The 20450-nt window shown below is 45.8% G+C and overlaps 1 protein-coding gene across 2 annotated transcripts in view; it reads right to left on the reverse strand.

The window, feature by feature from the left end:
- The window catches only part of LRP1 (LDL receptor related protein 1), a 1298976-nt gene that overhangs the window by 40885 nt on the left and 1237641 nt on the right, over positions 1-20450 (reverse strand). For both annotated transcript variants that reach the window (XM_085654639.1, XM_085654638.1), the window contains exon 85: positions 12890-12994. In XM_085654639.1, the coding sequence (XP_085510765.1) occupies positions 12890-12994 (105 nt within the window). The remainder of the gene's footprint in view (positions 1-12889; positions 12995-20450) is intronic.

Below are 20450 nucleotides of genomic sequence, written 5' to 3' on the forward strand. Positions count from 1 at the left end.
TGGGCTAGTTTATAAATTGTGAGAAGCATTTGTTAAAGCCAGTTGGATAGCATCACATTATGGTCCAGACTGATAACCGGTATTTTGTCACATGTAATCTAATGGATTACTGTAGTAGGTAAGGGTTTTGGTGTTGTCCACCAACTCGGACTAACTCAGGGGTTTTTCCACTATGATGATTCTTACTAGACTTTGTTGAGGGGGTTGTATACTGTTTTGCGAGCTGCATTTTTGTACATATGTGTGATTTTATTATCTGTATGCATGATGGTTGCACATTTATGTGACCATTATTAGGCCAGTGGTGTGTAAGGTGTAAAGTCAGTGGTAAAGGGTAACCGCTGTATTGGTTCATTGGGGAAAATCATGCCATATTTCATAGGCTTGATCTGTTTATTATGAATCTTTGCAAACCCAGAAGGCCTGATCTACTTATTATGAAAAGTATGTGTTAAAGATAATAGACTTTCTGGGATGGATTGTTTTTACCCTGTGTTAAAGCCTGTTGGCAAGAAGGAAAATGCTACTTACCAGTATGCATCTGTTCTTGGCATGTAGAGCTGCAGAGTCCCACACTGTGCATAGGTCTCCATCTGGTGGTGGGCCCGGATGATTACACTTTGTTGTTGTCCAGGAAGAAGTCTTTGTAGTCACGAGATAGGCGACTCCTCCTATGTACTATAGTGCGCATGGACATCGACTCCATCTTCAGATTGTTTTTCGCCATGAAGGGAAATGATGAAGTTATGTGTGAACAGAAAAAGATGTCCATGTATGGTGTATCTAAGTAAGATAATACTGGAACAGATAAAGGTAGCCAGGGAGGTGGGTTGGCGTGTGTGACTCTGCAGCTCTACATGCCAAGAACAGATGCATACTGGTAAGTAGCATTTTCCGTTCGAGGCATATGAGCTGCAGATCACACACTGTGCATAGATTGCGTAGCAGTTTTCTCCCTTAGCGGCGACCACCAGTATCTGTTGCAGTTGTCTGAAATAGTGATTTGAGTACATCCTGGCCCACAGTAGCTTGTTGCTTTGCTTGCACATCTACACAACAATGTTTTGTGAATGTGTGCGGTGTAGACCATGTAGCTGCTTTGCAAATATCATCTAGTGGAATGTTTCCTAAAAATGCCATGGATGCCCCTATTTTATGGGTGGAATGAGTCCTAGGGGGAATGGATAAAGTACATTTTGCTTTGTGGTAGAAAATTTGTATGCATTTTACAATCCACCTTGCAATACCCGTTTTTGAAATGGGCTTGCCTTTGTGTGGTGGAGAGAAAGACACTAAAAGCTGTTTTGTTTTACGGAAGGACTTTGTCCTATCAATATAGTAAAGAAGAGCTCTTTTAAGGTCTAGTGTATGAAGAGCTCTTTCAGCCACTGTTGTAGGTTGGGAGAAGAATACTGGCAACTCAACAGATTGATTGAGGTGGAAAGGTGAAATGACCTTTGGTAGGAATTTTGGATTAGTTCTTAGAACCACTCTATTTTGATGTATTTGTAAGAATGGTTCTTCAATTGTTAGTGCCTTGAGCTCACTTACTCTTCTGAGTGATGTGATAGCCACTAGAAAAGCGACTTTCCATGTAAGAAATTGTAGCTCACATTTGTGTAGGGGTTCGAACGGAGGACCCATAAGTCTAGTGAGAACAATGTTTAAATTCCACACTGGTGGTACCCTGGGAGGAATTATTCTTTTGAGGCCTTCCATGAAGGCTTTGTTGGCTGGAACTCTGAAAAGCGACAGATGTTGTCTGTTTTGAAGGTATGCTGCTATAGCAGCTAGATGTAACCTGATGGATGTATATGCTAAATGACATCTGTGAAGATGTAGTAAATAGCATATAATATGCTGGATGGAAACATCTAGTGGATTGATAGTTATTGTTGCAGTAGATAACAAATCTTTTCCATTTGGCTGCATAGCAGACTCTAGTAGTGGGACGTCTAGCTTGTTTGATGACGTCCATGCAATCAGGCGGGAGGTTTAGGTAGCCAAATTCTAGGACCTCAGGAGCCAAATGGCTAAGTTCAGCTGCATGGGGTCCGGATGCATGATCTCTCCATGGTTCTGTGTTAAGAGGTGTGGAGAGAGGCGTAGTTTTTGATGTGGTATCACTGAGAGTTATAGTAGTGTGGTGGTGTACCACGGCTGTCTTGCCCATGTTGGGGCAATTAAAATGAGCGTCAGTGAGTGCTGCTGCATGTTAGATGACCCCCTTGAGCATTGGTAGTGTTATTGTGGACCCTTGTGGAGATGTGATTGTATCCATAAGCAAGTCATCATCTACGGGGTCAGTGTGCATATCTACCCCATGAGTCTGAGCAGCCCTGTGTAGTAGCTGTGAAAATCCTATTGTGTCTTCTGGAGGGGATAGTCTAGAGGGATAAATGTCCTCCTGAGGCACATCAGGTGCACCTGGTGCTTCATAGTCTTCCGAGGGGTCATGTGGTGGTGAACTAGGGTCCCTGGGGTCTTCGAATGGTTCATTGTCTCCGTCCCTGTCATCGTCATCTAAAGGTGGTGGAGTGTTTTGGGGTAATGGGGAATTTATAGGAGAAATGTCAGGGTCAGGCACCAATGGAGGTGGTGAGATGTCCCTTATGGGAGAAGTCTGAGCATTTTTCTTCTGAGGAGCTGGAGGGGCCAATTTCCTCCTCTTAGGCTACAGTATTATTTGACCTGTTTTGGGGTTTTGTAGAAGAGTCTTTTGCAATGGGTCCGGCTTAAAAAGCTCTTCATTAGCAGTGTCCTTCTTGGGAACTGATATTTCGGGTCCAAGCGTTTGCCTGATGTAGCTTTTGGAGGTGTTTTTAGCTCCTTTTGCTTTTGTTCGTAACCTTTCTTTGGTTGGGGACCAGAATCTTTTCTGGGTTCAGAAGGTTTAGGTTCTCAAGATTTCTTCAGTACCAGTTGTTTAGGTTCCGGATGTTTTTTCGGTACCGGTTGTTTAGGATCCGGATGTTTCTTCAGTTCCGGTTGCTTCGGGTCCGAAATGTTTCCCGGTTCAGAGTGTTTCTTCGGTAGCGGTTGTTCCGAAGGTTTTTTCGGTTCCGGGTGGCTATGTTCCAAAACTTTCTTTAGTGGGAGTTGTTTCGGAACCGAAACGTGGTCGGAGTGGTGGGAAGGTTGACTTGAGCCAGAGTCACCTGAAGGCTTTAGTTTTGTCTTCTTTGCCGGGCCAGAAGGTGGGGCGAGAGAAGTGGTAAAATGGCATCCACCTAGGTCCGTTGGTGAAGGTGTTACCATAGCCTTGTCCGACATGGAGGGGTGAGAGGGGTCAGTGTCTGTACTTATGACCCGTTGACCTGCCGGAATGCTGTCGTCATCGTCTGCTTCGTCATCGGCCTGCTGATCATCTTCGGAATCGGGGTCTTCAGCTTGAGAGTCGATGACCAACTGTTTCTCGGAGTCTTCTAACTCCTGTTGATCCGGAGTCTCTGAGACGATGCTGTCGACTGGAGGCGCTGACGCTTGAGCCATGGCCCTTCGAGCCTGTCAATCTTTGAGGGTTTTCTTCAACTTGAAGGAGGTGCAGGCCTGGCAGTGTCGACTTTCGTGTTGTAGCGACAAACAGAGGTTGCAGACTTGGTGCAGATCAGTGTGGGGGAATTTGTGTCCACACTGAGGGCACTTCTTGAAAGGTGTCCTTTCCATCGGCCAGGGGCCTGATGGCGCAGGTGGGCCCGACGGTCCATGTGGACAACCAGAATCAAAAAATAGGTTTTAAACGATCCGCGTCGAAGAGGGATCGCAATTGAAAACAATACAGACAATAGGGTTATGAATTGCGCGTTGAAAGGTCGATCGGTAATGAACCTGACCGGGAGCACGACAAACACATCCGAGCCCGATGGCGGGAAAAAAACAATATGAAGATAGAGTCGATGCCCATGCGCACTATAGTCCATAGGAGGAGTCACCTATCTCGTGACTACAAAGACTTCTTCTAGGACGACAACAACAAAGTGTAATCATCCGGGCCCACCAACAGATGGCGACCTATGCACAGTGTGTGATCTGCAGCTCATATGCCTCAAACATATGTTTTAAGGAAATTCACAGATGACTATAGCAGGCAAAGGTTTTGGTGTTGGTAACCCATCTGAACAAACCATGGATGATTTGCACTATGGACCCCTTACTAGGCTAAATTAGTAGGCATTTGTTATTGTCTTGACAACTGTTTGTTGTACACATATGTAATTTTATGTCGGTAAGCCTCATCTTTGACTCATAGGAAAGCTTACATTCAGTACAAGAGGCCTCAGTTGGTTATGGTGACAAGGCAGGGATAACTAGAGGCCTGATTTGTTCACTAGAAAAAATAAATTTCTAACACCATAGGTCAGATCGGTTTATTACCAAAAAGTTATAATAAACGCAGTAGGCCTGACATATTGATTGCAAAAAGCATATCTTAAAGTCAATAGGCTTTTAAGTCAATAGACATTAAGGGTGGATTATTAGATCTCTATATGAAAGCCTACAGATAGGCATTACGTTACGTGAAATGTCGCAGATTAAATTTGTAGGGAAGGATTTTTGTGTTGGTTAGCACTGCTGGCAAACGCTAGGTGGAGAAGATTTGTAATGTAATAATTATTGCTCAAATCTCTTCTTAGACTTCTTTGATAGGCTCAGGTAATGAAAAAATCATTAAGTAATACATACATACATCCATATATATCAATATATAACCCTAAAGAGCCGTTAGGTCAGCTCTAGTCCACCACAGGGCTGTCTGAGTGTCATCTACACTCTGCTTTCATCTATAACCGCATAGTGCATGGGGTAATGGTTCAGTCTACATCAGTCATTAACTTCCTTGCCTAGTGCAAGACTGCAATTTCTGATCACAGGTGTACATCCATCTGAAAATGAGAGCACTTCAATGTAAAGGATGGTTGGCCAATCCTTTAATTTTCAATTTTCTCATTTTATACTTATTATTTAATTTCTTTCCTTCTTCTGTTTTATTTTTAATGTTTTAAGACAATACTACAGTTCTCCAGGAAGTGGTAATGTGTTGTTTGCTTGCTGCTTATTTAATCTGTAGTGTGCTGCATCCCATGTAACCATGTCTTCTAAATCAAGAGAAAGTTATGGAATTCTACTGTCCAAAGTGTATCATTGTTTTGCCATTCCAAGATGGGCAACATGTTGGTTCTAATTGTGGTGGTCACGCTAGAGCTTTGAAACAATGATGGACTATTTACAATACCATATGCTTTTTTCCACCTGTATTCTTTTAATTTATCTTGCATATGTTGCTTATTATCTGTGTATTTTACAGCGGGTGTGTCAGAGGGTGAATGCAAGAATGAGTCAGTGGATGGATGAATGGACACATCAGTGCAAAGATGAGTGGAAGAGTTCATGTATGAAGATTTATTGAGTGCCTACAACCATCACTGACACACAAAAGGCACTTTCATTCATTCTAAACTATTTGCATTGCCAATGCTCGTTACCCTATTCGTTGACATTTGAGTTGTTATCTGATGTTTGGAGAACAATCAACATGAACCACTGTGTGGAAACAGGCCATTAGTTGTGTGGCCTGCACAAGTAATGGGTCCACATTCACGCTTCCACTTGGAACCTAACACCCTATTGAAGCGCTTGACTTTCTCAGGGTAGTGAAGCCGAGCACACCAAGGCCTACTCAACGGAGGTGGTTTGGGCTACTCGCTGGCATACAATAATAACACTGAAATCATGGTCATGTCTGTGCTTTTCTTTACAAAAAGGGTTATGACCGCAAAATTCACAGTACCATCACGCCCTTACAACACAGCACATAACCATATATGCTGGGTGTCAGTTTACATCAGGTCAATGTCAACATACTTCAACAGCAGAATCAGGAAAATGTCTTACCATCAGAATTAACACCCCGTTAAATAAAGCATTGCAAATAAGATCTTTGATTTAAGCATTGCTTAAAATCATTTGGAATAACACTTTTAAATAAAGCATTGTTCAAACCAATGTGAAACAAACACTTTTAAATAAAACATTTTTCATTCATACACTATGTGTTTGTGTCTTTCTTAACCTACAGGTCGCGTAACATGCAGCCATGGACAAGCCCCCCTAGAGAGCGCTGCACAGAGTTAAGGCTCCAGACTAGGGAGTGCTTGTAAAATGCCTAAGCAGCTTAGACAAGTCATATTTTGTCTGACCATTCATACTTAGGGTCTGTGGTTTTGCCTAGTTTTCTTTGGGTCTTCCTTGGAGGGGGCTTAGGCGCTTCTAGAGCTCCCCCACACACTTTCCCTCCTGTTGATGGTGGCCCCACTGTCTTAGGGCCACCATAAGCTGTAACCAACACTTTTCCAACTTCAAGCCCCACAGGACATGATGGGGCATTCCCTAGGGAGCGTGCATACTTACGGAGCAGCTCTGGAGGCTGATGTGCCACGCGGCCTTGCCTTTTTCTTTTTTTCCACTTTTTAGGTCTCGCCTGACCAGCGCTTTAGCGCTGCTCTGGCGAGACTTATAGTAAGCGCGTTTTGGAAGTGCAAACAGTGGCTTTGCAGGCCTCCAACTACAGTGCATGTGACCCGTCCGGGCGCGCGCACCATTTGGAGTCCTGCAACCACTTGTTTGCTTTCACTTTAGCCGTGATTCATCGCACCATTTGGCAGCCTGCGTGCCCGCCCCCACGCCCCCTCCCACTCCGTCAGCTTCAGTGCGCGCTTGTTAACTATTGAAGCTACAAGGGCTCTGCGTACTTGATGCTGTTTTAAACTACTGGTTAATCTTGACGCTATATTGGGGATACTGTGTTGAGCCTTGGGCTGCTATTGACGCCGAATTGTGTGCTTTTTGAAAATGGTGGTTGGTCTTTGCATTATATTGGCTGCTGGTTAATACAATGGCTGCTCTTGGTGCGGAGTTGCTTAATGTTTTAAGACAGCATTTACTCTAGGCACTACATAGCCGTGATTCATCGCACCATTTGGCAGCCTGCGTGCCCGCCCCCACTCCCCCTCCCACTCCGTCAGCTTCAGTGCGCGCTTGTTAACTATTGAAGCTACAAGGGCTCTGCGTACTTGATGCTGTTTTAAACTACTGGTTAATCTTGACGCTATATTGGGGATACTGTGTTGAGCCTTGGGCTGCTATTGACGCCGAATTGTGTGCTTTTTGAAAATGGTGGTTGGTCTTTGCATTATATTGGCTGCTGGTTAATACAATGGCTGCTCTTGGTGCTGAGTTGCTTAATGTTTTAAGACAGCATTTACTCTAGGCACTACATGACTGTTTCCACCCAGTGGCCGGGATTGACACCACGTTGGGTGCTGTATGATTCAGTATTTGCTCTTGGCACAGCTTCCAGCAATTTTAATTGCTTGTGACTTACCATTTGCAGCACCCCTCAGCGAAGCAGCTCTTTACTACTGTGCACTTTTAAATCAGGCATTTCTATTTTTCTTTACACAATTTAAATCTTGAATACTTCTGGGCCAATGGCCAATCATTCACTACACATGAAACAACACCATCGCCAAACACGTGTTCTTGTTTTACGTGGATTAAACCAATATGACGCTTTACAATCTGATTGAAAGTTGCATGATATCCTTTAATAAGAAATACAGTAACCTTGTGTGCTGCTAGACGCCATAGGCAGCGCGCCTGTAAAAGATTTGTTATTCAAGAGATCAGGGCTGAAGTGTTCGCCAGCCCCAAAGCTTGCCTTATGCAGGGCAGTGGGCTGACTCTGTCATCAAAAAGGGTTGCGGTTTACGAGTCTCGCTATACTAGCCTCAAACTAAAGAGTTCAATGGCAATATGTAAACCCAAATGTACAATATCTGGTGCCAATAGTATGGTATACTAGAGTACAATAAAAATGTTCTCTCAGCCCCACCCGCAAACTCCCCAGTCACATGGAAACTGATCTGGTTTAACAAAGTATTAAGCCAAGATGTTGTAAACCTGTTGTAAGTATGTAAAGCTCAGATCAATACTGCCTTAATTTTGGGAGGTAGAGGTATCCTTTCTCCTTAAAAAAAAAAAATGAAATATAGGAAAGCCAGCTAAGGATCAAGTGCGTAGGAAAAAAAGCATTTGCAATACAATAGGTCTCGTATTTGTGAGTATTTGAGCTACTGGCATTGTAAATGACAATGCCTTTTATTTATGTGTTTTGAAAATCTGTGAGTAGTGTGTACTTATGGTCCTTGCTTACGAGAAGCAAGGCTGGCATTAAAAGACATGCAGTTACTGCCAGCCTTGCTTCTCGTAAGCAAGGACTATAAGTAAAATGTGCGTATTTATGCAACATTTGCAGGTTTGCAAAACACAAAAATAAAAGGCATTTTCATTTACAATGCCAATAGCTCATACTCTCGCAAATGCGAGACCTATTGCATTGCAAATGCTTGTTTAATCTTGGGAGTGTCCGGTCCCACCTGGGCACCCAGCATGCCTCCTCCTATTGGATCAACCCAGGGAGACCAACCCGGACTTCTCCACTGGCTATCCACAAGAGCAGCACTTCTCTGTATTGTCATGGGAACCTATGGCTTACTTCTCTACCAGCCCTTTCCCCCCCACGCTCCCTTTTTTCGGTGGAGCCTAGAGTTTGGATCCCAGGCCCCTTGTCTTCTTTGGGGGCGTAACTGTGCTTCCCCCTTCCTTTGATGTAGCCTGGGCCCCGAGTGGAGATATCAGGCCCCTTCCTTAGCATCCCGGGACAGACTGTGGTCCTCGCATTCCTGTTGGTGGTGGGGGGCCCGAAGTTGGGGTCCTGGGCCCCTATACATGAAATCTAGCTAGGGGTTGGGATAACTGGGCTCCAGGACCCTGAGGAGAGGGCCCCACACCCTTCCAGGGATCTTAATGCAAAAGGTTCCTTCCATGCATAGTCCCTGGCCAACCCAGGGTGTTTTTACAGACTTTGCAGCGGATCTCCATGCACTCTGTGACCTTGCTGGGGGGGTATGCATATCAAAGGTCAAATCCATTTTCTCCCCATATTACAAGCCACATTGGGCCGTTCTGCTTTATGCTGGGCTCATTTTGCTCCTGGTAACTGGCCCTAGCCACTTGGAGCCTTTTCCTTAGGCCTCTAAGGTGGCAGACTTTTCCAGGAGCAGGTTTAACTGGCTCCCTGCGCCAGCCTTCCTCATTTTTTCTCCTCTGGTGCAGGTCCAATTCTTCCCTGAACTAGTCCTTAGGGGGTGTAAGGTGGCTGGCCAGCTGTCCTGGGGAGCGACACATTGGTCCTGGGGACTACTGTGGTCAGAGTCCTTAGTCAAAGTAGGCATCATGGGGTTCCTTCTTCCAGATGTCCATGGCTGTCATCTCCAGTCCCAATGTCCAGAAAAAAGCTCCCTCTCTCCCTTGTACAAGACTTTTTAAGTGGGGGTGGAAAGTTCTAGAAGCAAAGCACAACGGGCCAAGCCTAGGGTGGATAATCACCTCTCCGCCCTGACCCAACCCTCCTGCACAGCATGCTGGGACAATTCAAGATGGCATCACCCAAGAGCCAATGGGTCACATCTTCTCTGCGGGCGTCTGCTCCGTCCATCACTGCATGACCTGAGCCTTTCCCACCAAGACTTCAAATAGGAGCCCCCTCCTGAGTTGGCTCCAGAGGTCTGGGCTTCCTCCTTTGTTCAACGGGCTTGGGCTGTCCCATCTCTGGTACAGAGTGACCGCTAATTGATGAATGCAGATTTTTCGCCCCCACCCCTTACCTCCTCAGGAGCTGAGTGAGGCACTGTTAATTGCCCCCTTTGTGCAGGAAGGCGTTTGTTCCTGCTACTGGAGTGAAATGTCATTAACTTGGCTCAGTTGGGTGACAAAAAGCCTGGGCTCTGATGCTGAGCCAGACAAATATGGATGACCCATAAGCTGTACAAATACCTCCTTGGAAATCTCAGATTTGATCTTGGTGCACATATTTCGGCGCAATTTGATAGGTCAATGGACTTTGTTGTCAAAGGGAAGTGTAACTGCACTCTATGGCAGATTTCCCCCATGTGTATAATAATGTGTCACTGCAGACAAGACAGTAAACCAGACTCACTTTCCTTATGAGTGTACACTAACATTATAAGGCCTACCACTGGCCAATATCTATTCCTGCACAGTCCCCTTTGAGCTGCGATCAACAGTAGTCTCATACATGCAGCCCTCAAATGTACACACATGTTCACGTGTAACCAGCTAAGCCTCCCTCACCCTGGTTGCGCCGCAGCGGCCTTAACATAAAAGGTGGATAGTGGAGGTAAATACGAGCAGTCCCTTTATGCGAGGCTCACCTAGAGTAAAAAGACCAAAAACTAGGTGATCAAAAAGCTGGTGGATTACAGAACCCATTTCATCGCAAGCACCTTTGAGTGACAGTGGTTATTGCCCTCTCAACCCATGGTATGAAGGTGGCAGTGTGTTTTGGGTACGGCGGTGGTGGATGTGTTTTAATAGGCAGGAGCACAGGCCTTTTTGGAGAGTTGGGGGGCTAATTAATGGTTATCTTTCATCAAAGGTTCACAAGTCTCAACAACTGGGGCGCTTACCCATCATCTCTGGAACATAACTAGAATGATGAGTTTTGAAGCCACTGGACTGCAACGTGCGCTTATCAAGATGGAGGCCTTCATTTCCTGGGCTGGAAATTTCCATCTCAGGCATTCCAATCTACATGTACATGCTTTCTTTCCTTCTAAAACGGTACCGGGTTGGTTGGGGACACAACATGCCCATCCATTAAGTATAGTGCGGGTTTGCACTGCCAGAGCAAACCCTAGCTCGCACACCTTTACTGTTTTATTTATTTTTTTAAGTTTTATAGCGCGCGAATCAGACCCGTGAGGGTATCAGAGCAATTTACAGGATTGACAGATGGTATACAAAAGACTCAGGAGGGGAGGATACCATTGGGATAAAAACAGGTAGATACATTATACAAGAAAAACAAGCATATGGCCATCACTCCTGACAATGGAGCCTCCATGTGATAGATCACACATGAGCCAGCTAAAACTTAGGAAAGGAAGAGTCAGTTCAATCTTACTAACAACAACAAGAACATTACCCTCCACGACTTTCAGAGACCCTGAGGTTTTGGTGAAAACTGTAGCTTCTCTGACTGACTCTGGCAGTCCACATTGCTCTTTGGAGGAGGATAAGTAATGCTTTTAGTTGTATGGGGGCATGTTTTGGGTTACGGAATTATGGATACCTTTTTTTTTTTAATTGGGCCATGGAAATGCAGCTGTTAAGTTTCCAGCCCACTGGTGCCGACATGTGTCGTACCGTACAGCAACCTAGGACCAGAGTTTGTTCTAGAGTATCTGCATCAGAATCTTTCGCTCACATACTCAAGCCCTTTCTGTGAAAAAAAGCTCTGTCAAATGACTGAACAGCAGAGTGCTCCCAAAGTTTCCCAACGTGACAAGAACCAAGCCCTCAAGAAAAACAGTTGCCATAGGGCAAATGTTGAAAGAAATCCTGCCCATAGTACTTAGAATATATAATGTTTGGTTTTACATCTCAGTCACTGAAGGTGGCAGCCTCTTTTGGTGAATTGTAGATATCTTTAGCTTGAATATTGTTTTTACCTTAATTTTACATAAAGTGCTTTTATTTATTCAAGATAAAGCACTTACCGGACAATGATGTTATTTATTTTTATTTACTCCCCTCCTTGAGTAATTCCTGGGCTGCCAACCCACCCTTCACTACTCATTCAAGTCCTAAAAGGAGATATCTGGTCACCCAATTGAACTGCATTTATATTGTGGCCATGGGACACCAGAGGTAAATTACAGTACTCACACAGGATACTGTACAGTAACCACTGATTGCCCCAGGGCTCCATGTAAAGGCCTTACGCATACTGAGGAACAGTTTTGGGTTCATGTAAACCTTCGGATCGATGTCAACTAGTATTTTAATTTAAAAAACTTTCATTGCCAAATTTAATCAAATATTTTGAACACAAAAAACAACCATGATACTGGGGTGCATTAAAGAAGAACTCCAACTTCCAAAGAAGCCAGAACTTTGTGCGCAGGCTCATAAACTTCCTAAAATGGCCCTACATTGGCATTTATATAACAGCACTACCCACAATAGTTAGACCAAATTCTCATTAATTCAAGCCTGTCAAAGTACATGGACTCAGAGACTATGTTCCTATGTTGCGATCCCCTCTCATCTGAAACATGGCAAGCCCACACCCTCACCTCTCCATCACTCTCAGGCAGTCAATCAGCAACATATCCTACCTTAAAAATCCCTAAATAAATAACAAAAACAAGGAGAAACAACGGCCTCTCAAAATGGTCACTAAAGAAGAAAGCAACTTAAAGAGCTGGTATTGGGATTAACTCAAGAGGAAACGCATGAGGCGACAACAGAACACAGAGGAAAATAGAATTGTTGGGTTCGTTTTTTTTCAATAGGCCTATCGTGTCAGAGGAAGATGTGCTGCCTTAGGGACAGTGCCTTTGCCTATGTCCCAAGACTGTATAATTTCTGTTACGTCAGGGATATTACTGCTGTCCAAAGCAGGAAACCAGAATCTGCATAGTAAGCAGGACAGCTTTTTCTAATGTTATATGCAGCAACATCTAGGTAATCTGAACACTGCATAAGGTTTAATTCTGTAAGAGATAAGCATTTTTTGGAATATCTCTGCTGTTGAAAGCTTAAGCCTGCCACAATTATTTAATATAAGGGTAGCCTTGGTGTCCGAGGTAAGGACCTCGGACGGATGTTCAATGTCGAGTCTCAACTCTGCAGTTCTTTGCATAATTCAGCAAAATTGGTTTTACTCAAGGTATAGGTTCACTGAGCATGATTTTGTCATGAAATATAGTAACATGGGGATGGCAATGGAAGCATGTCGTCTTACCTGCATTCAGGCATCAGAGTGTCAGTGTTCATTGTGCAGGTTCCTCCATTCATGCAATATCCATCACAGGTCAGACAGCTTGGTGCCAAATTCCCACTCGCACACCTAAAAACAAATGGCAATGCCTGATTGAACTAGGAATCTTAGACTTCGTTCTCAATTCATCTAATTCATGACTGAGACATTCTCCTCGATTTACATCTTGAGGTAGACTGTGACAACTGTTGTAAGACGCGACTACACTTCCTTGACGCTATTGGCAGACAGGGGAATTTAAATACAGATCTGCATATTTTAAACTCATTTCTTGGTCTCAAACTGCAAGTGCACACAATCAAGGGAAATGGAAGACAGAAATGCACTTTTTGCTTTTGCATCCACTTTGAATGTCAAACCATTGCCACTGATAAAGGAATGCAAGTTTCCCATTGAGTTCATGAAGGTATTATTAAGAAAGACTTCATGGAAATAAAAATTTAAACTTTTGGGGATGTTACGGGTTCTGCTAGCAAGTGGTTTCAAATGCAAAAGTAATCTATGGAAAACACAGCACGTCACTGAAAAAATGCACCATTGCAAAATATTTGCCTACTAAATAAAGCAGTATGTCCGACATAAAATATAATTCAAGGCTAACTCACATATCTAATGCAATGCACTGTCTTTCCTCTTTCAGTTTAACAATAATATTAATGTATGCTAAACCTCGAACAGTGCAATGTTGCACAGTCTAATATTACAGAGTAAACCATTTGAAGCTGTCCACTAGGATTTATGGGTTAGAAGAAAATAAGTTACTTATCTGTAACTGTAGTTCTCCATTATTGGCATCTTTTATAGATTCACATGCTTGAATACCTCTCTGTCGTTGAAGTGGGAGTCCCACAGCATAATTAGAAAGCAGTACAGTTTAATACACATAGCCTATAATGGCTAGAAAAGTTACTTCAGTAACTTATCCACTTTCAATGACAACCTCATGATACTGGATCTTTCCTGCTGCCACTTGAACATAGAAACCAACCAAGCTGTGCATATATAAGCAATCACTTTGTCTTGCTGCAAAATACCCCCCAATAGCAACCCCCAACCAATTAAACTCAAGATTACCCTTAGCCCAATAAACTCACCCCCCTCCCTGCCTCCCTGCTTAACGGGACTAGAACCGCCCGCCACCCCCAACATGCAGAGTGCCTGTCACCCACCCATAAACAATTACAGGGAACGTGAGTAACCCCACTCCCAATTCTTCTACCGTTATACAGACAGTTCTCCGCTCCCCGGCACGACCCCCCAAAAAAAACAATATACCACACAGAGGCCCGGTACGGTCCTCATTAGATGTCATGTGGCGCCCACATTGTCAATAGTAGTGCAGCAACAAGTCCTATAAGAAAACCATTCCCCCTCAGAACAGCCAAACCTGTTGAACGATCATAGCAATCAGGGACATAGCAACGTATTCAAATGTTAGGGCAATCCACAGAGTCTAGACAATCCACATTACATAAGCATCAGGAATCTGCCCCAGTTTCCCCCCCAGAACTAGATATATATGATCTCGTGTTCGGGAGGCCATGGCACCAAGACCATGCGCCAAAGAGTCCGTAAGGGCGTTAGGAGGCCATTGTCAACCCCATACAGTCTTACCTACCACCAGATCAGCACCCTCCCGTATGTCCCTGGGAGTCAGTCAGAATGCGGAGGAGATCGTCTCTGCTGGCGCCAGCCTGCGTTATCATCCGCCACCGAGAATGCCTTCTTTTCTTTCTTTTCGAACGTGCGTCAGCCATCAAGCCAGTCCCAGGCCTTTTCAGGGCAAGTGAAAAACCATGATTTTCCATTGGCTTTCACTCGTAGCTTGGCGGGGAACATAACTGCATACTTGACTTCTTGGTCTCGTAGGGCCCACTTTACCTCTAGGAAACTTCGGCGCTGTTTCTGCACTCTCAATGTGGAATCTGGAAAGAACATGATCTTGCTGTTCTCCAGGGTAAGTGGCAGTGCCGCCCTTGCCGTTTGCAGAATAACATCGCGGACTCGAAAGTTAAACACCCGTGCCAGCAGTGGTCGAGGGGGCGCCCCTGGCCTCGGACGGCCCCCAGGCACTCGGTGAGCTCTTTCAATCGTAAAACATTTGGAGAGTCCTCTAGGTTGTAAATGCTTAAGGACCAGTTCCTCCACAAAAAGGTCTGCCACTGTGTCGATTTGCACCTCAAGGGAGGTTCGTATCGCTGTGATTGCCGCGAGTAGATCCTTATTCTATGGTTCCGCGGCATTCCCCGGTGTCACTGCCTCTGTTCGGTCTTCAGTCTGCTGTTTCTGCCAGGCGAATTTCTCTAGCTTGTCGTCGTCAGATTATTACAGCCGGACGCTATTGTATACTGCCACGGGAACACCACCACTGATCAAGGTGCCGCTGCTTCACCCTGCCGCCTGCAGTGAAAACCTTCACCCGGCCTGTCCGTTTTCGCAGGAAGCACCCCACACAGAGGGGTGTCCAACTGGGACCGTCGCGTAATACGCGTAGCAGGAAAGTCAATACACACGTTTCCCTGCCGTGGGCGGCCGGCCGAGGATCAGGGCCCGACCCTCTCAGTCGTGAAAATCACTTCTTCGCTGCAGTGCGTTTCACCCCTACCATGTGGCATGCTAGTCGTGAGTGGAGACAGAAAACTCAGGGGCCCCTGGAGCAAGAGTCTCTCCACCAGGCGTGTCGGGTGCACCGGAACACCAGCGCCTCCCCTATGCCTACCACTCCAAGGCCAAAGACGTCATACCTTGCATGGGTCAAAACTGCTCCCAATACTCCGGGGGCCCGCAGCAGTACCAGCCAGGTCCCAGGGTTCCAGCAGTGACCAGTCCTCCTCCAGCGACCAATGCGGGTCCTGTCAGCTTGTCTCAAGACCGGTCGTCGTGTCCATGGGGTGGTACAATGTTCAAGACTTGTAAGTTGCCTCCAGCGAAAACGAAAAATCTTTTATGCCCCCAGCGGCAGGACCACAGGAGATTACAGTTTAATCTGAGGGCCACTACTAGTCCCCCTTCGCTTGCCAGTCATTGTCCACTTTTAGCTGTACCGCGGGGGACCGCCACAATTCCACTTTAGCTTGTATTCATGCCCCAGTGCCCTTACGACGATCAACTGCAAATCGCCTCTACTCCAGGTCCTCACAGCAAGAGGCACCAAGCGGTCCAAGGGTCCCCAGTGCGCACCTTCCAGTCAATATAGGCCGCCCTCAGCTCTCTCCTTGCGGCTGCATACAGGCCTCAGGGCCGCCCCAGGCCTACGCGCACGTGGGATCAATGGCCCGCACCTACACACACAAAAGGGGCTGCCGCACCATTCACTTGGCCCCCATCACTCACCGGACTACCAGTGATGGTCCCCACAGTCGCTGCAAGGATACGGCAGGAGGAGTTCTGCAAGTGCAGAGGTAGGGCTGTTTTTGAGGACTTAGAGTCACTCTTTCGGGGCTTGGTCGACTGTTTAGGGGTCTTACCTCCTCCGGAGTTCTCTTTTCGGCGTCGACAACTTGGATGTGCGCGTCCTCCTCGCCCTCGGGCCCTTCGGCACCGTTGTCCTCTTCCTCGCTGGAAAGGCCCAGGTCGCGAAGCGATGGTGGTGGCCCTTGAACCTGCGTACTGTAATTCACTCTTCTTTGCCTCTCCCTCACCCTCAAGGTCTTTGGGCTGAACGACGAGTACGCGTTGCAATCTTCAGGGCGGTGGTCGAGCGGCAGGCAAAGGTTACAGACCGGGTGCTGGTCCTTCTGTGCATACTTGTGGTAGCAATTGTCACAGAACTTGAATGGTGTCATTCTCGAGGATTCTTCTCTCCAAAAATTCTGGAGCTCCTTCAGTCTCGATCCAGACCCAACAGCGCAAAGAAAGAATCTGAAGATAGCGACCAAAGGTGGGAGCTTCCGGAGGAAGCACGTCGACGTCACAGAAGGACACCAAATGTTGCCATGTCGATGCCCACCAGGCCACAAAAACAAATACAAATAAAAATAAAAAATACTACAGTTCCGGACCCAACCACTAGATGGCGGAATATTGCACAGCATAGTGAATCCAGAAAAGATTCACGCTGCAAAACCCATTTCCTCACAGATGGTGAACCAGTCAATCTTGCAAATCTTGAAATTGCTGCTCAGTGCACTTTAACTGAAGCATGGACCAAACCTGATTTTGCTGAAAGCAATACATAAGAAAGAATCTGTTCCAGTAGTGCTGATATAGGGTACATTTCTGATTTAGAACCATAAACCGGAAAGCTTCCATTTCAGCTTGTACATCCTATAGGTAATATCAGCTCTGGATTTCGCACAAATTACTCTACAATTTTGTGGGATGTTCAAGTTTGCAAACTCATTGTATTCAGGAGCCAGGCTGACAATTGCAAAGATGTCAGGTCCGGATGAAGTACCTAGTTGTGGTTCATTTTCAGTAATGTAGGTAGAGGTTTCAACGGAATGTGAATTCTCCGTTAGGAGCAGCAGTTCGGTGAGCCAATGCTGTCTGGGCGATCTCAGGGTAAGCAATATTATCCGGCATAGTTCCCTCTTCATTTTGCTGCAAAGACTTGGGAGTAACGGGATCGGGGAAAAACTGTAAGCAAAGATCCCACCATCTGATCAAAAAAGCGTTCACAAACGTTCCTGCTTTTGGTGACAACTTGCGTAAAAACAGCATTTTCGATTTTCTTGTGTCCCAAACACAGCAACATTTGGTCTACCCCAATGACTGAAAATTCAGTCCAGAATTTCCATGCTGAGCTTCCATTCATGACAGCTGTTTTTGGTTCTTCTCAACGGATCTGATAGAACACTGCTTGTTCCTGGAACATGTTCCACCCCCCAAATTTCTGGTGCTTCTTGTGATAGATCTGGAGATCTTGTAACCCCTTGCTTGTTTATATAATGCATGCTAATGATGTCTGTACAAATCAATACAGACTATCCTTTTATCCTAGATAAGAATGACTGTAGACTCAATGCAATGGCCTTGGGTTCCAGTAAAGTTAAATGAAGTTTCATTTGATGTGGAGTCCATTTCTCAAGGATTCTTAAATCCTGTAAGTGAGCACATCATCTCCCTAGGAAAGTGTCTGAGGTAATAACAAATTTGGGTATATGAGGTAGGAAAGTAAATCCTGTCAACTGAGAAAGTGGCTCTGTATATACTGTACAGAGTCCACAGACCCCAAGGGTTTAACAGAGGTTAAAGTTAGATATAACCTTACTCTCCAAAGTGGTAGCCTGGTCGAGCAGTAAGGCAGTATCAGAGGACGTGTAAAGCATTTGTTGTACACACTCAGTCAGCAAATAGTTCCACACACTCAATAACTGAACTCTAGGCCAATGGTTTGTATATAAAAAATATATGCTTGTTTTATTTTAGAACCAACACTTGGAATTAAAAATATACTTTCTTGACAGGAGATGTTTCATAAAAATACTTTTGTATATGCAATAGACTTTTTAGTAAACAGTTACAAATAGTTGCAGTAGGCAACTCTATTTCTAAACACAATACATTGAGCTCAATGATAAATTCAAATTATATGCAACAGATTACTTTTTAGATTACTTTTGTAATTCCAGGCTTGGATCCTACATCCAGTCCTGGGTCAGTTCTCAGAATCAGCTGTTGAAAGTCGACTTTGGTACTGTAATGATTTTTAACTAATATTTAGCTATTTCAAAAGTGAGCACTTAGAAAATATTTCAGAGCAAACAATCAATGATTCCCTAAGGAAGGAAATATAGGTTACAGGTACAGTAGGTTATCGTTACTTTTGTAATCCAGTACTGGGTGTCTAGGCTCAGTACTGGGACATTTATCCAAAACAGGTTAAGTAATTACGTTTTCAGATGTTATACGATTTTTGAGGAATATTTAGAAATTGCAGAAATCAACACTTAGAAGAAATTTCATAGAAAAGCAGTCAATGGTTTCCTATGGAAGAAAAATGAGTTAAAGGTAAGTATAGTTGTGGGTACTTTTCAGAGTCAGTGCTGGGCACCAAGATCCAGCACTGGGAGCTCACCTAAGAGCAGGTGAGTAAATTCGTTTTTGGTACTCGGCTGATTTTTGGTGAATATTTTGAGTTTTGAAAAGTTCACACTTAGAAGAATTTCCAAGAAGAAGCCAGTCAATGTTACCCTATGAGGAAAATGAAGTTAGCGGTTTAAGGGTAAGTACTCGACTGGCAGAGTTGAAGTTCTGGGCATAGACTCAGGGGTCCCCCAGTGTCAGGTAGGTACAGTTAGTTCACCCTCAGCGGTTTCAGGACGGCCGGGTGCAGAGAGAGTTAGGCCCAATGTTATCCTATGAGGGATAGGGGGGCCTGGGTTGGTGGCTGCTGTCGGGCAAGCCACGCGGCTGTGGGAGCTGGGCTCCTGGTCACTTACACAGGGCAAGTGGGGAAGTAGGTTAGAGTAGAGTTTTCACTGCCAGGGCCACTCGGGCGGCTGGCTGCAGGGTGCTTTTGAGACGTCGGGCGCTCAATTGATTTCTATGGGAAATCTCCGGTTTGGAAAAAGACTGCAGGCTCGGGGACGAGGACTCTTCGGGTGCCACCACCACTTCGAGGGGTAAGTTGGGTAGTTGGAGGATAGGTAGGTACCCCGGGATTGGGCACAGAGGGCCGTGGGGCGCCGGGTGCAGGGGTGCCTTTTGATGTCGGAAATCTTACCCTCTTGTTGATCGCGGTTGGGGTGGCACTCTATTCCGAGGCTGCAAGCTTCTTCAGGATAGTCGAGGGGGGTCGTCCTCGTGGGTTTAGTTCACTCCGGCACCGGCCAGGCTTGGCGGGTGCAGAGTGGGCTGGGATCGCGGTTCCGGGCTGCTGCCAGGGGTGAAAGGTAGGTTCTGAGTAGAGCCTCTACTCGTGGGAGTCCCAGGGGATCAGAGTTCAAAGGTAGCCAGGTCCTCCGGGGTTTCTGAGGTTGCTGGCCACAAGAGATGCCGGGTTTGGAGCAGGAGCAAGTCTCACTCTCCTTTGCAGCTGCAGGGCAGGTCTTCTTTTCTTCTCGCTCTTCTTGTAGTTTCGGAATCTGGAATCTGGGGAAGGAAGGTTCAGGGTGCCCCTAAATACTAGATTTAGGGGCGTTACAGGTAGGTGAAGGCCAGGGACCAATGGGTCCTTGTCCTGGGGTGGGTACACCCCCTATCCTGCCCCTCTCCTGTGGGAGGGGGGCAGTAGCCTAATCCTGATAGGGCAGGGCCTCCCATCTTCAAGATGGCGAGAGCCCGGAGATGTGCTTCACCTCGCCTCCCCCACCTGAGGGGTGGGGTGGGCAGGCTGGCACATCCCCTGTCCTTGTATGGGGTTTCCCGCCAAGCTTCCCGCCAGAGTGGGGGGATGCAGTGGCCTGGGGAAACTCCTAGAGGCGGCAGGCCTTTGAAGCTTCCCTTTGCTCATCCTGGGGGAGGAGATCTATCACCTCACCCAGGATGTGCATTGTTGCAGGCCCGGGAGAGCAGGGGCTCTCCCACCCAGGGGTCCAGCAACGTGTCTGCTGTGTGGCAGCCTGGGCAGCCTCAGAGCAGA

Source organism: Triturus cristatus, chromosome 4_1 (assembly GCF_964204655.1).
Source record: "Triturus cristatus chromosome 4_1, aTriCri1.1, whole genome shotgun sequence".
NCBI classification, from domain to species: Eukaryota; Metazoa; Chordata; class Amphibia; order Caudata; family Salamandridae; genus Triturus; species Triturus cristatus.